The sequence below is a fragment of the Crotalus tigris genome, unplaced genomic scaffold (assembly GCF_016545835.1).
Source record: "Crotalus tigris isolate CLP2741 ecotype Arizona unplaced genomic scaffold, ASM1654583v1 scf7180000024376.1991246, whole genome shotgun sequence".
Classification (NCBI taxonomy): domain Eukaryota; kingdom Metazoa; phylum Chordata; class Lepidosauria; order Squamata; family Viperidae; genus Crotalus; species Crotalus tigris.
In genome coordinates this window covers 1,393,530-1,409,544 of record NW_024100546.1, presented here as the reverse complement: position 1 = coordinate 1,409,544, position 16,015 = coordinate 1,393,530, and the positions used below count along the sequence as shown (strand labels likewise).

Genomic DNA, 16,015 nt, shown 5'->3' with positions numbered 1-16,015 from the left:
TCAAAACTGTGTACCACGGCTTACGGTTCCAGACACGAACATTTTTTTTCTGTTTTCATTGTCATTATTAAATCCCTGCAGAGCTCCTATTGGGTGTTTCAGGGTTTGGTTCCCCCCCCCCCCATGGTTATGAAAAGTTCTCCTAATTCAGTGCTTTCTACCTCAGCAACTTTTAAGATGCGTGGACTACATGCTGATCGGGGAACTCTGGGAATGGAAGTCCACAAACCTCAAATATGGCTGGAGTTGAGAAACATTGTTCTATCTAACCAATTCGATGTCTCCTTTCTGTATATGTTTCCGGGCCAGATGAACTGTTAGGCTGTCTTACCGCACCCTAATAAGGAACACACCTGTACTTTAAACTTCCGTGGCGTACAGTTCCTTCTTTCTTCAAACCAGAACTACGAGACTGGATTTCTTAAGAAAGCACGGGGCAATCCTGCTTTTGAAAAAGTCCCCGTTGCGAAGGTCGCAACAACGCCGAGCATCTTTCTCTTTCGATTTCTCGCCCTGCGATCCTTTCCCCTGGATTTTCCAGCCCGCGCCTGCTTTCTCCCAACCAGAATTGGCTCCTCAAGAGACGAGAGAGGCGGAAAAAGACGGGATTGGCCCTTCCCCTCCGCCAGTCATCGCCTTTAAGACTCAGAAGCTCACCCAGCGGGGAATGCAACTCAGAGTTCGGGAACCGCCCGCGGGGGACAGTTTCCCTGGAGAAGCGAAAGTGGCTGCTACCTTTAGTTCCCGTGGCCTCTGCAGTTTGCCCAGCTGCTCCTCGAGGATGAAGGGAATGCTCCGAGGCTCCACTTCCACTTGCCGGGTGATTCTGATGGTCACCATCCTGTGCTGCTGCACTAACAGAGCAGCTTCTTCAGGTAATTACCCGGCAGGTCGCTGCACCCCACCTCTCAGTTTAGATGGCTGATCCCCGCGGGGAAAGCGGCTTGCGGGAGGCTGAAGAAGGAACAACCTTAACTCTAACGGCCGACCCGCAGCTGCGCAAGCTGGAGGGCTCTGGCGTGGGTGCACCCAAAGGATGGGAAGGTGGTGGTTGAGGAAATGGGAAATCTCGGTTTAAATGTGTTGGGGCTTGTTAGGCTGAAGGTGACTGGGTGCTTTTGGAAACGTGGAGGATGCTCCCATCCCGCGCTTGCTTCTCCGAAGAGTCCGTATGTGTGCGGGGGGGGGCTGCCCCTGTGGTGGCAGGTGGCCTCTAGGCAGCGCCGGGAACTGCGCTGTAGCAACTCTTCGCGGAGTCTGGTTTGCTCTTTCCTTCCAGCATTGCGCGCGCGCGCGCGCAAGAGTTCTCCAGGTCGCGCCAAGGCCGCGAGTTTACAGCCGTGACTTGACATTTTTTTTTGTTTTGTTTTGCTTTTTGAGCCTCCAGCACTAAGGTTATTCCAGAGGCTTTAACCTGAAACCAGTAGTAGTAGTAGTAGTAGTAGTAGTAGTAGTAGTAGTAGTAGTAGTAGTAGTAGTAGTAGTAGTAGTAGTAATCTCGGAATATCGTTACCCCGACGATCAGGTCAACCGGGCCATTCCTAGAAATCGGAGCCCGATTTTCCACCAGAGATACTAGCGGCGCCTTCGACTACTTTTAACTCGCCGTTTGCAACCGCGGACTGGGAAGGGCGGCGGAGGCAGATCAGCGGTGTTGGCCTTTTGCCACTCTTAATTCGGACTCCTTTTGCTTTCTCTCTCCCAGAGTTATTTATAGGCTTTGGGATAGAATCCTTGAGTGGTTTGATTTAAGAGTTAAAAACTTGGCTACTCTTCGGTGACCGCTCAGTGTAAAGCAGAAAAGAGCGCGGGGCTGAATTGGAGCAGGGAGATTTGTTTGTAGCTTCAAGACAGGGCTTGTAGTTTCCCCTGCTCCAGTTCCGGTGGCAGATGTTCATATTTCTTTCCAATGCTACAGTTAACTGATGGACTTTCTAAATTGCTGGTTTTTGTATCTCTGCAGTAATGAAAAATGTTGAAGTTCTGGCAGAAAAAAACGGTAGCAACCAAATCATCCTGATGAATTGAAGTTTCAGTTTGATTTCATAAATTTCTGTTTATCTGAAATCTCTCAGACTATTAAAGTATATTGCAGGTCTGTGCAAGATTATACTGGGCTCCACAAATAAGGATTTTCTGGTATTTCTGAAATGACGTTTTTTAAATTGCTTTAAAGAGATTGTGAGTTAAAATTTGAACATAACATTAATTCTATATACTGTATAAACATCTCAAGTCTTTGGGTTTAAACATTTGAAGGAAAAATTAAACTATAACTTCCTATGGATTAAATTGTCATATGCAAATATTTTAAAACTTTATCATTTTCACTGGAACTACCTATAAAATATTTTCAAGTATGACAGTTCAATAGCACATAAGCCCTTTTATGTGTAAACAGTGTAACTAGGATTTACCTAACATTCTTTCACACATTATACTATAATTGCTTATGAGAGATTCTGTGAGTATGTGTATGTAGTGAAATCTTACATTATATAGAAAGGGTTGTCTCTAAGCAGATTATTATTCTGATGCTAATGTAAGTATTTAAAAACTTTCCTGGAATATATGTAAATACTTTCAAGCATGACAGTTGAATTAGTACACACCCTTTTATGTGTAAACAGTGTAACTAGGATTTATCTAACATTCATTCACGTACACTATAATTGCTACCTGTGTGAGAGAGTTTGTGAGTGTGTGTGTGTATAAAAAGAGTTATGTAGAAAGGACTTTTTTCTAACTAGTTTATTATTTCTCTTACTAATTGTTTATCAAGATTTTCTGTTAAGTTCTATTTCTGTTTCTATTCAGTTCATTCTAAACTGAACTGAAAAAGCTTGGATGAGAAACAAAACGATCAATGGCACTAAAAAAAGTGAAATGAGGATATTTCATACTTAGGACAGTTGAAACATTCCCCTTGGTCACATGATTAGAATTTGTGTGCTTGGCAACTGTCATGTATTTATGATATTGCAGTGTCCCAGGGTCATATGATCACTGTTTGTAACCCTCCCAACTGGCTTCCCACAAGCAAAGTCAATGGGGGGAACCAGATTCACTTAATGACCACATGGTTCACTTAATAACCAAAAGATTTGCTTGCCGACTGTGTCAAAAAGGTTGTAAAATGGGCAAAACTCACTTAGCAACAGAAATTTTGGAATCAATTATGGTCCTAAGTCAAGGATTACCTATATGCAGGGCTCTTTTCCTCATAGAACTCCCAGAACGGAGTTCTGGCACCTTTTTTGGATGGAACCTTGTAAGGTAGGCAAGACAGGTTGTATGATATGTGTGAGTTCCGGCACTTTTTTTTTTTTTTAACAAAAAAAGCTGCCTATATGTATTCTCAATGGTTTATTTTGAAAGAGAATGCTGAATGTCTTTGAGGGATGCAGACTCACGAAAAAGTAATCTGAAAGCAGGAAAGATTATCCAAATAATTGTAACTCATTTGCATGTGGAATCATTTCTTTGACTTTCCTGAATTATTCTGTACAATCACTCTGTGATCTAGTTCTGACAAATAAGCTGCTGGTAGATAATTATGGACCACTTGAACTAAAGAGCTTCCTCCAATTTTTTAATTGTACTCAGTCTGGAGTTGCTCTATGAGTGAGATGGGCAATCTCTAAATTAGATATATATACGTGCATACACACACACACACACACACACACACATATATATATATATATATATATATATATATACACATGTACATATTATTAAGAATATTAAAAACAAAACAATGATTCTTGGGTAGACTCATATTAAACAATAAAATATACGAACACCAGGAAGTTATAAAACTATAAAAAGTTTTAATAAAACCAGAATAAAACCAAGTTTTCGCTGGCATCTGCCAGCATCATCAGGGTAGTCTCCAGTTGATGGGAGAAGCTATTTATAAGTGTGGCGTTCTTTGCCCCCGGCTTCTTGACCTCGTCATGGGTCCCAGCCAATCCACCTGCGTTTTGATCATAGTTTCTGTGTTGCAAACTGTAATTTCCTCACTTTCCTTACTTGTGCTGGTACCACAGCTCTTCCTCCCTCCATTATATACATGTACATAATGTAGTTTTATCCTGTCCATAAACTAGTACCTGCAGTGGCTTTCCTTTTATAGAGATACTGGGAAATGCTATTTAACTGGATACTATGGAAGTGTCGTACTTCTTGGTAGACAATGGATCCATCATGATCAAGGTTTTAGGATGATTTCATTGGGTTTTTAATGAAAGAGAATCCATGGACTGGCAAAAACTCAGTGCTCAGAAATTGAAGAAACAAAGAGTGCAACCAGGCCCATTAAGTATAAATTGGAGTAAGATATTCTGGAAGAAAGATCAATATTTTCTCCCTTTTCCTGGAAGAAAAAATAATTCTGTTTTAGGGAATTGTGTTGATACCGCAGAGACCAAATGGCAATGTTATGAAACTGGTATCTTGGTTCACAGAGTCATGTTTAATGACGGTGAAATGGACAAAGCCGAAGAGTGTGGTCATAGCATTCCAGAACTGTAGCAACATTTGCCAAATTGCAAGATGAATGGGATGGTTCTGTCTCACCTCAGTTAAAAATGCAATCCATAAAATGCAACTAGTAAGGAACTGAAAAGGCAACCTGAGTTGATGCTGGATGGATAGGATATTATACTAGCAGAAATTTATAATAATCGGTATTGCAGGAACAACACAAAAATGGCAACTGATTATAAAAGGCAAGAACTTATTGAAGTAGGCTGAAATTCCAGCTATTACTTTCTTACAAAGTGATATCTCTGCTTTAACATTCATTTGGAAGGGACTGCATGAAAGCTGTTTGAAATGATTAATATCTTTGTATCACACATCATTGTAATTCTGACAGTAGTTAAATGTGTCTTATGAGGCTTTGCAAGAGCAGATACTTTTGTTGTAAGCCAAACTTTTATTCATATTCTTAATGATAAAATCATGTTGGCGTTGAGAATTTAAAGCTGTGGTCTTTTTTTTACTTACTTGGAAATAATTTGAATTGGTAGGCAGAGGCCTAATTCACAGACAGACAGACAGACAGACTTCAGAAATATGCACAAGATTTTGTTACCTGGAGAGCAGGAAAATGCTGGAAATTATATATGTGTGTGTGTGTTTGTGTGTGTGTGTATTGTCTAATCTGCATGTTCTAGATGTGTGATAGGTGCAATAGATGTATGCTTGAATGCTAATAAAATTTTATATTAAAGAATAATAACAAGGAGCCAGTGTGCTACAATGGTTAAGTAGTTCCATCTTCCCCTTGTACTTCTAGACTCCAGATATTCTACAGGTTAGAACCAGAGTCCTCAACCACAGACTTGTAAGAAACAGGCTGAGTGACTGCGCATTTCTTTTACCAGAATATGATAGGTTCAGTGTGGTCAAACAGGTGCAGCTTGGAAGGAATGGTTAAGGTTATCTTGTGTGATCTACATGCCCGTTGAATGGCAGCAAAGATCTACATGCCTGTTGAATGGCAGCAAAGAATTTTTTTCTTTTTTTTTTTTTTTAATGTCATCTAGTACAGAGGTCTCCAACCTTTTGGGCACCAGGGACTGGTTACATGGAGAGAGGTTTTTTTGCGAATCGGAGGGAGCGTGGTTATGTGTGCTGCCTGCATCCCGTGGATGGGGTTTTGCTTGTTTGTGCAGCCCGGTTGCCAGCATGCCGCAGCCTGGTATCAGTCCACGGATCGGAGATTGGGGACCCCTGATCTAATGGTCAGCCAGATATTTGAAGCTCAGAAATTAGTATTGGAACTAGTATTGGAAGACTTTGAAAGTGAACAATGGTGAAAAGAGGTTTTAATTTTTTTATTTTTTAAAAAAAGCTAGATATTTTTACATAGCTGTACAAAAGTTAAATCTTAGAAGAAGATGTAGCATATTACATACAATATGTGTTTGGATACACAGAAGCTTGAAATTGAAAGTGAAACTTGTACATTTCACTCTCAGAAAATTTCTTTTGGCTAGAATTGATTCCCACATTTGCAGAAAAATTCACCACTTATCTTAAGACACATCTCACTTCCTTGTTGAAAGATTGAGGCATGTAATAGATATCTGTTGCTGTTGAATTGAAGTTAAATGCTGTGCAACTGGAAATATAAAAATAAGTCTCCCTAATTAAACTTCGGTTTTCTTCAGCTCTTTGCAGTACTGTCTGTGGAATGCCTTCATTCCTTCTCTTGCCCCTGGTGTCTTTCCTGAAGCTGCTACCACGCTTTGTTGAGCAGTTTTGTAAATACGTTTTGCATTCAATATCTCTTCTAAGCTGAAAAGTAATTGTCTCATAAAAGAGCGAAAATACTGTATGGTACAGGCATATAATAATAATTATTGCATTTCCTCAAAGTGCAGAAAAGGGCAATCAACATTATCTAAGGCTAAGATAGTTTTACCACAATGTCCAGAACTTTGTAGGATTCCTTCTGTCACTTTTTAAACAAAATACTTTTATAGTGCTAAAAGAAAATACAAACTGAAAATCAGAAAAAATGGAAATAAATAAATAAATGCAAAGTGCAAAAAAGAATAAGGGAAAAAAGATAGAATATTTAAAGAAGTGAATGCAGAACTTTCTTGTTACAAATACAGGTGGTTTTCAACTTACAACAGTTAATTTAGTGACTGTTTGAAGTTACAACATCATTGAAAAAAGTGACTTATGACTTTTTTTCAAACTTACAACCATCACAGCATCCCATGGTTACGTGATCAAAATTCAGACTGTTATTAACTGACTCATACTTATGATGGTTGCAGTGTCCTGGGGTCACGTGAACCTCTTTTGCAACCTTCTGGCAAGCAAAGTCAATGGGGAATCCAGATTCACTTAATAATCGTGCTTCTAATTTTACAGGTGCAATGATTCACTTAACAACTGTGGCAAGAAAGGTTGTAAAATGGGGCAAAACTTAATAAATGTCTCATTTGGCAACAGAAATTTTGCGCTCAGTTGTAGTCATAAGTCGAGGACTATTTGTAAAAGCAAGTTAATAGTTTCCCACCTCTTATCAGATTACATATAAAGTTTACTTTTTACCATAGCTCCCCCCCTTATCCGTTCACAAATCCAAACGTTGTCATTTCTATCCACGTATTGGCAAAAAGTCCATAAATGGTTTCCAGAAGTTTTTAAAAATATTTCATATTTTATCCCTAATTAAATGAGCCAACTTTATACTCCTTTCTTTTGCTTCTATCAGTTTTAATCTTTAGTTCATGAAGTTGCTGTTGTAGGAATCTTTGATCACTGGGCACTGCGTTCATTGTTTAGGCCAGTGGTTCTCAACCTTTCTAATGCCGTGACCCCATAATACAGTTCTCCATGTTGTGGTGACCCCCAAGTGGATGTGGCCACCAATAAGAGGGAGTAGGACAGCTAGGGAAAAGGGAAAAAAATGGCGGACAGTGTGGTTTGGCGACCCCCATGAAATGGTCATTCGACCCCAAATGGGGTCCCGACCCACAGGTTGAGAACCACTGGTTTAGGCTGCAGGAGAGATTGTTCATTGGCTTTGGTGAACGCATAATAATTCATTCAGCACCATTGTAACTTAGAATAGCCACTGACTGAATGGTCATAGGTTGAGAATTACCTATATCAGTGGTGGCGAACCTGTGGCACGCGTGCCAGAGGCGGCACTCAGAGCCTTCTCTGTTGGCACACGCGCCATCACCACCAGCAGCAGGTGCATCAGGCCACCACTGCCGCCCAGAGCCGGAACCCTGCCCAGCACAAAGGCAAAGCAGCCAACTAGCAAGCTCGAGTAGAGGTGATAGAGCAGAGGTCACCAACCATTGTCGATTGGTGGACTGGAAGAAAAGGGAGGGGGAAGCATTTTACATGCATGCATGCGTACATGGGGCCACAAGCACGCACGTGCTGCAAATGGGGCAGAGCTAGTACCTGCATGATACTAGCCCTGCCCTGTTCTTGCATGATGCAGTGCCTTGTATCTGCACCCCATGGCATGGCCATTTTTGCGCCTTGCAGCACGGTGGCCCATTTTTGCACCCCCGGTTTTTGCGTGCCAGAGGCAGCACTCAGAGGCGCCTCCCTGCCCACACCACAATGCTGATGCGGCCCTGGCACTTTGCAATATATAAGTGGGTTTTGGGTTGCGGTTTGGGCACTTGGTCTCTAAAAGGTTTGCCATCACTGACCTATATAGTAAACACTTGTTGGAGATGGCAAAATTTTAATATAACAAAAAGCAAAACTACTCAGCACTTATTTTTATTAAGTGTTCTCTAGTAAGAGGGTATGTGTACTTCCAGAAAATTATGAAATGAAGGTACAATATTAAAGTTAAGACTGATAGGTATTTCTTGATCATGTTTCTATTTACTCTGAAAATGTTATCATCTCCAGGGCCAGATTAATGGCCTCCTAGGATAGTGATGGATTAGACAAACATGAAGGATTCTGGGAAAGAATAAAATGCTAAGCAACTGAAGGCTGACTTATTATTGTTTCTATTTGCAAAAAGGGGAGAAAGGATGATCTAGGAACCGGATTCTGAAACTTAAAATTTTACAGCAGATACTCAAGTTACTGAGCTATAAATAGCTTGAAAACAATATGTCAATTACCAGAAGTCAGTATGGGAATGCTATAAATATATACTGTATGCAGTGATTTTAGAAAGCATTTGACATAATATTCTGATTAGAAGGCTGGATCACAGGAATATTAAATGGGTAGAAAGCTATCTTGAAAACCATCTTTGGAAAGGAATAACAGTTTTGGTGAATTTTCACAAGGTTTATCTTTGGGCCCTTACTTTCCAGCATTTTATTTAAGATTTGTAAGAAGTCATGGAATGAACCTTATCAAAGTGTGCATGATGTCTATATGGAATTTGGTGGGATTCCCTTGTAATGAGAAGGAAAATTCATCCCTATCTTAAGAAATTAAGGCAATTTAATTATTAGTAAAACAGAATACAATTTAATAGAGATAAATGCAGTTTTTTCAGTTAGGAAACCAAAATCAAATGTACAGATACAGCATGGCTCATGCTTGGATTAACCATTGTGTTTGTGAAAAAGATTTTAGAATTATTGATTACAAACTGAGTATCAACACTGCAACTTTGTTTTCAGTTGCCACAGTTTGGAGGGGGGATGTGTGCTTTTAAGGTTAGACAAAACAATAAATTGTCCTGTGGGAACCAAGGTCATTGCTGCTTAGCTTTTGGCGTCTTGATCCAAAGAAAGCCGCCAAAGTAGTTTATTGGGGAATGTAATTAATGACATATTACTGGGGTGGGAAGTTCAACTTTGTAACCTTTGGGAGGGAACTTCAGTCTTGATTTCACTTTTGATCCTGCAGATACTTTATAGCCAATAAATATGTTCTTTAAGGAAACTTCTTGTCTTGGAGTTCTGTATCTGTCGGAACCATGACACTGAGTCAGAAATATGAGTCATTGCTGACTCATATTCAGGCAAACATTATTTTAAGCTGCATCAATAGCATGGTTTCCCATTTTATGAGAAGTAATGGCTTCACTTTGTTTTGGATGACAAAACAAATGACAGAACATTGGATTTTCACAACATGGGTCCCAGCCAGTCTTTACATGTGTCATCTTGCATGAATGTATTCACACACACACACACACACACACACACACACACACACACACACCACCACCACCAGAGCTAGTTGTGTTAGCAGAGTGGCCCGTGCTAATTGGTGGTTTTTAAAATGTTGCAGATGGTTGAAACAGAGGGACATCTTGCTCTGGGTTCCTCCATCTCCTGGTCCTGGACTGGGTTGTTAGTTCTTGCCATTGGGCTTGTGTGCTTTGTAATCCCAGGCCTGGCTTCACTGTGGTTTGGGATAGATCTATAATAAAAAAATTGATAAAGCATGAAATAATAAATCAAACATATTAACAAGATACTGTATTGCTGACTAAAAACCTGAACATCATGCCAGTAAATATGTCCATTACTCATGAAGATGAATCAGTATTAACCCCCTCCCCAGGGTTATTGTTGAGGGGAATACATTTATTTGTTCATCAGAGTGTTCAAAAATCCTCCCCATGCATGGGGGACATTTTCAAAATCAAGCAGAATTTGCAAAGCGCATTTAGTTAAATACATTGAACGTTATAGCACAATTGTTTTCTTTCCACAGAATGCTTGAAGCATGACTCCAGGGAAAATACCCTGAGCAGTGCATCTAAACATACTTTAGATCAGGAGTGTCAAACTCAATTTCATTAAGGGCCGCATCAGCATTGTGGTTGCCCTCTGGGGGGGGTGGATGGGTGTGGCCAGGATGGGTGCGGCCTACTGGGTGGGCGTGGATGGAGTGGGTGTAGCCTACTGGGTGGGCATGGCCAGCTCTACATCGTTTGCGTCAAAGGTGCCTGTGGGGGCCTGGGCAGGAGTGGGACAGATCTGAGGGTCTCTGGCAGAAGGGAGTGGGACCAGGGCAAGCCCCAAGGCATGGTCCATTTCTTCATTCCTCACAAAGGGTGACACCTCCCCAGCATGCACCCAGGGGGCGGGGCTGATGCAGAAGGGGCTGGTTCCTTGTTTCTAGACGGCCTTGTGGAGCTAAGACTGAATGCGTTTCAGCATAGATGGCCACCACAAAATTGTACATTGGCTCCTGGCCGGCCAGGGCCAAAGCAGCAGGGGCCGTTCCCTCACTGTTTCCAGGTTCGCTTTGCGGGCCACATGAAACTACTTCATAGGCCGCATCTGGCCCCCGGGCCTTGTGTTTGACATGTCTGCTTTAGATAGAAGCTTTGCATACAAAACACCAGTATTCAGGCTAATAAATTGCAAATAAATATTTCAAATCCCAGATTGGCATAATATTTTAGGTGGTTTCAAATAAAGTTTTGCTTGTGTTCTGTTTGTAGGGTGCTTAATTCACTGCTGTGACTTTTAGAATCTATTATTAATTTAATTATTAGAAAATATAAAGCAGAAACATTTCGTACACTACAAAATAAATTTTAACTGAGTAATAAATATTACTGAGGAAAACCTACAGTACTGCACTGAACTTGTACAGTTTCTGCACAATTCAGTGCTCTTAGTGTACTATCTCAAGTTATTTTCTCCAGTGTAAGCATAACAAAAGACATAATTTTAGCCTAAGTTAAATTCATACACCAATTAAAATTGTTCTCATCAGGGCTTTATGATGTGAAATTTAGTAATCAAACTAGACCGCAATGGTCTTTTTATACCAGCAAATAGGTTTTAATTGGTTTAAGATCTAGGAAACTGGTTTTGAAAATTCGGCAACTTACTGTTTTTATTTAATTTTAAAAGGTTTGTAGTTTTAAAATGAATAAAACATTAGCACATAAATATATAAATATAAAATAGATCATCATTTCAAATCAGAAATTTAATTCATTTATAGATAATTTTATAATTTATTCTTTAATAAATTATATTAATTAGTTAAGCTTGCATCAGATGTATAATAAATGTTATTTTTCTATGCATACATTTACATAGCAATAATATCTTGTTCTGTATCAAGCAAGGGGTTTGCTGACTATTGCTTGATGCAGGCAGATTAACTCCAAGACAGCGTTTCATGCAAATTGTTGTTAAGTGAGGACATCAAATGGTTGTTGTTTGTGAAGGCATCCCCTTCACTTGTTGGAAGCCAGCAAAGAAAGTCACAAATGAAGATCACATGACTACAGGATACTGGTGTCATAATTGCAAACTGATTGTCTGGATTGTGATTATATGACTACTCGTTCAGAAAAATTATGGATTTGAAGTCATTGAATGAGGGGTTGTTAAATGAGGACCACCTGTTTACCTTTATTTTATCATCTTTACTAGCTTCCACTCCATTTTTTATTTTGATAACAATTTTTCACCAACCTATTAGAAAAATCTTGTCATATTTACAGACCTTCTCTGAATGCTCCTTTCAACAGATGTTTGCGTAGATAGTACACAAGATTATACCAGTTTTAGCTTTCAAATATCCAGGTTATTGCTAGAGGGCAAACAGCTAAAATGCTTGATACCTCTTTACTGCCATCTATTGATCATATGAATTTTTGCAAGGGAAAAGGGAAGAGGTGTTTTCCCACTTATAAAACACTGTTCACAGAGATTTTAATACTTTTCTTATAATCTCTTTGTTGTTGCTGCTGCTATTGTTATTCCAGGGCCCTGAATCTTGAGCATACTGAGTTATACCAATATTGTCTATCTTTAAATATTGTTTTATTTCCTTCTGAGATCATGTTGCTTTTTAAGTTATTTCAAAAACTATATGTAATGTTGTTGCTGCCTAGAGAATGCTATTTGTAAGTATATAAATAGACACAGATATTTTCACCTTAATTATTAAGGTGCTCTGTCATGGAATTTAATGTTGACAATGCTTTCCAGTGTTACTGCATAATCTCAGTATTATTTTTGTATCTACTGCAAGTTAGAACAGAAAAATTACTAAAATGTGTTCTTTTCTCCATGCAGATAACAATCTTTTCACCATTCGGCATGAAAACTCTAATAAGTGCATCCAAGTTAAAAGCCAGCACCTAATATTAGGAGATTGTAAGGAGACAGATGAGAGCTTATGGACATGGGTCTCTCAGCATCGCCTTTTTAATTTGGGATCCCAAAAGTGCCTTGGACTAGAGGCTGCCAAGTCTACAAATACCTTAAAAATGTCTGCTTGTGACTCGGATCTCAATCTCTGGTGGCGATGTGTTGGTGATTCCATCCTCTCCGCATCTCAGAACAAACTAACATTAAAGAATGGAATCCTCACTGTAAGCCTAAACTCTTCTGATGCTTGGAGAAGAAGCAATTCCAGCGATACGATTTGTAAATTTTCATATAGTGGTATGTATTTTCTTTCATTTATAGAAAGGAAAGAAGGGTTCCAGCAAGAATGTGGTTAAATGCTGACTTCTAAGGAATTCAGAAGAAAGGGGCATCCCCAGTTGAGTGTTGCATCAAAGGATGATTAAGCAGTAGTAATCATAATTAATACTGTCACGTGATGAACTGGAATTCAGACATTCCTGTCCATGTTCTAACATAGATTGTTTCCCGATAGAGGGAGTGCCAGAATTCACAGCTATGCTGGGACTATGCTGGTTTAGAATTTGGGAAGTTGAAATCCATAGTTGGGAATAACTAATAGAATGTTAATTTGGAGGATAACTATGTATTTTGGAATGCATTTGGGGGAGCACTAAGACCGTTAATAGAGCCAGTTTGGTGTACTGATTAAGGTGCTGACCTAGAAATCAGGAGACTGTGAGTTTTAGTTCCACTTTAGGCATGAAAGCTAGTTGGGTGACTTTGAGGCAGTCACCCTCTCTCAGCCCAACCCACCTCAAGATTGCGGGGAGAATTGGAGGAAGAATATATGGCATATGCCTTGAGTTATATATAAAGTAATAAAGGCAGGATAAAAAATCTAATAAATAAATTAAGGAAAAAAGCAATGCAAATAATTGACGTTCCTTTGGAAAAACATATATAGTTCTCATGATTTTTAAAACGGCTCAGATTATTATTATGATTTTGCAGGATGAAACAGATTATTTCCAGATGAAAATATCATGTGGAAAAATCAGTGAAATATTAGACATTATGTTGGGGTTAATCCAAAGTGGAAGTGAAAGTTTCTGAACTTTACTTCTGAATAAACCTATTTTTTCACTTTTGCAGAGGAGAAAGCTTTGAACATTTTTTTTTATAAAAATGGGGAATTAACCGTAACAATGAAATCAGCTCGCTCTCTCCCTAATTTGATACCAATAAAATTATTTTCAAGTTGAAGGAATTCTGGGGAAGTCCTATGAATTCCTTTTTAGCTATCCTTTTTCTATAGTTAGTGCACAGAAAACAAGAAGTTCCACTAGTCTTAAGAGAACAAAACCACTCAGTCTTCTGCTCGCTATAGAAAACACTGGGCATGCCTAAACAAATAAATGGAAATTACTTCAAGGCATCTTTTGTATTTCTGTCTTGTTCTGTGGAGCTGTTGGTTGATGAGGCCTGTATCATACAGTTGTTTCTAGCCATATTTGTGTTTACATAACTATGAATGAATGTATTTGTTTTTCTCTCTTTCCCTTCTTCCACCCCGCCCTTTAGATCTTTATTATAAAGTTTATTAAATTATAAACTCATGAGCAAGAACTATCTTGTTTTTTAACTTCTGTTTAACAGATCTAAATTTAAATGCTGTTCAAATTAATTATAATTATTACAACAAAGTCACCAGAGATCCCTTATTCATAGGCCTTTTCTCCTGACGTAACCTAAGCCTCAGCCAGTTCAGGCTATTTTTATCTACAGTAGCCAAAACCCTGTTAGCACAATTAGTACAATGTTCTTCCTGGTTCTTTTCTAAGCTTTTAGAACCAGTCCCAATTTTTTTCTTTTCAGCAGGGCAGTGGAGAAATGTATTTGTTTTATTTCTATTTATTAAATTTGTTGCCATACATCTTGCTGCGGTATTGTGGCTTTGTGGATTAGGCTTTTTGTTAACAAGACCAAGTTAGTAATCTCTGCTGGGATTATCAGAGGACAGTCTTTAATTTCTCAGGGATTTGGTTCATTACTGTTCGTTCACTTCACATGAGAAGATTGTACAGTCTTTCACTGCTGGTATGAAGAGATGCCTGTTCTCCAACCCCAACAAAGGCAGCTTTCATCAGTATAATATGCAGCCCTTGGAATTAGAATGTTTGCCCTGTGTCTGCTTGATATTCACAATAGTTTTAGCAGAAGAATCAGAACAATTAAAATAATAATACTCCACACAAGATAAATACTTCTGAATTGTCATATTTCCTATATTTTGTATTTAATAATTCTGACGAATGCTCTTCCTCTGTTAGAAAGCCAGCAAGAGTAGCCAAACAAATCTTGAAACAAACACTAGTTTTATTTTGACTGCATCCATTGAAAGTTATTTTGGTGAAAATTATGATATCTCATTAGCCAACCTGATTGTTTCATGTCAACCCTGAAGGCTAAAACCTAAAGGGAACTTAAGATCCTCCAGATTTTACCTGGCTATCTAGTCCTCCAGATGTTACCTACTATCCAGTGATCAGATTTATATAGTTGTCCAGCTGCCAGTGGAACTCTAGGCAGTGAACAAAAGAAGGAACATAATACACAAATCAATTAAGTTGTTGCTGAATTAGCTTCAGCTGCTGGGAACTGTAGTTTAGCAGCGTCTGAAGAGACGCAGGTTGCTTTCCCCAGTGCTATGATTTTGAAATCCCTTTTTTTTTTTTTTCTTGGCAAGAATTTTTTTCACTTTCTACATGGATAAGAAATGTGGCCACGTGTTTTTACTTATTACTTATATTGCTTTTAATATTATTTTGAGCAGAGAATGTAAATGAATATATATTTGAAAGTAGTGACCATATTGAAAACAAAAAGCATTAGACTGAGACTTCATTGCCATTTTTTAATTATTTTTTTTTTAGAATTTCCAGCACAAAATTTTCATTGCAATAACAGGCAGCACTTAACAGTATATGTTAATTAGCATGAGAACAGGACTGAAAGCTTGGTATGCCAGTAAGTTATGAAAGCTGTGCAGGCGAAAAGTTTGTATCAGCATATTGCTCTGGCATTAAAAATGTGGCTTGCTTTTGCTGGCAATTTTGAAGTTTTTTTTTTTTTTTTTACTTTCCCTTGTGGATAAGGCATATTCTCCTTGCAAAGTTAATCTACTGGCTTATGTATTGACTGTTATAAAAGTCTTCCTCCAAACTTAAAGCAGGATCCTTAAAACCAGCAATTCAAATATCTGCTAGAAATCGACATAGATGTTCAAGCATTTTAGCTAAGACAAGAAATCACGCACACAGGCTTCATGCCCTGGATCAAAGATGGTTATGGTTCACTGAGGTCCTATTTTCACAGTACAGTCATCACTATATTGCTATCCTGCTTTTGAGGCAACCGAAGCCCAATCAAGGCAA

The 16,015-nt window shown here is 38.8% G+C and overlaps 1 protein-coding gene across 1 annotated transcript in view; it reads left to right on the top strand.

Annotated features, from left to right (window-relative positions):
• The first annotated feature begins 200 nt into the window (after positions 1–200).
• The window catches only part of LY75 (lymphocyte antigen 75), a 71,509-nt gene continuing 55,694 nt past the window's right edge, over positions 201–16,015 (top strand). Inside the window, exons 1-2 of the mRNA XM_039328447.1 lie at positions 201–875; positions 12,525–12,896. Coding sequence (XP_039184381.1) covers positions 668–875; positions 12,525–12,896 — 580 coding nt within the window. The 5' untranslated portion in view covers positions 201–667. The remainder of the gene's footprint in view (positions 876–12,524; positions 12,897–16,015) is intronic.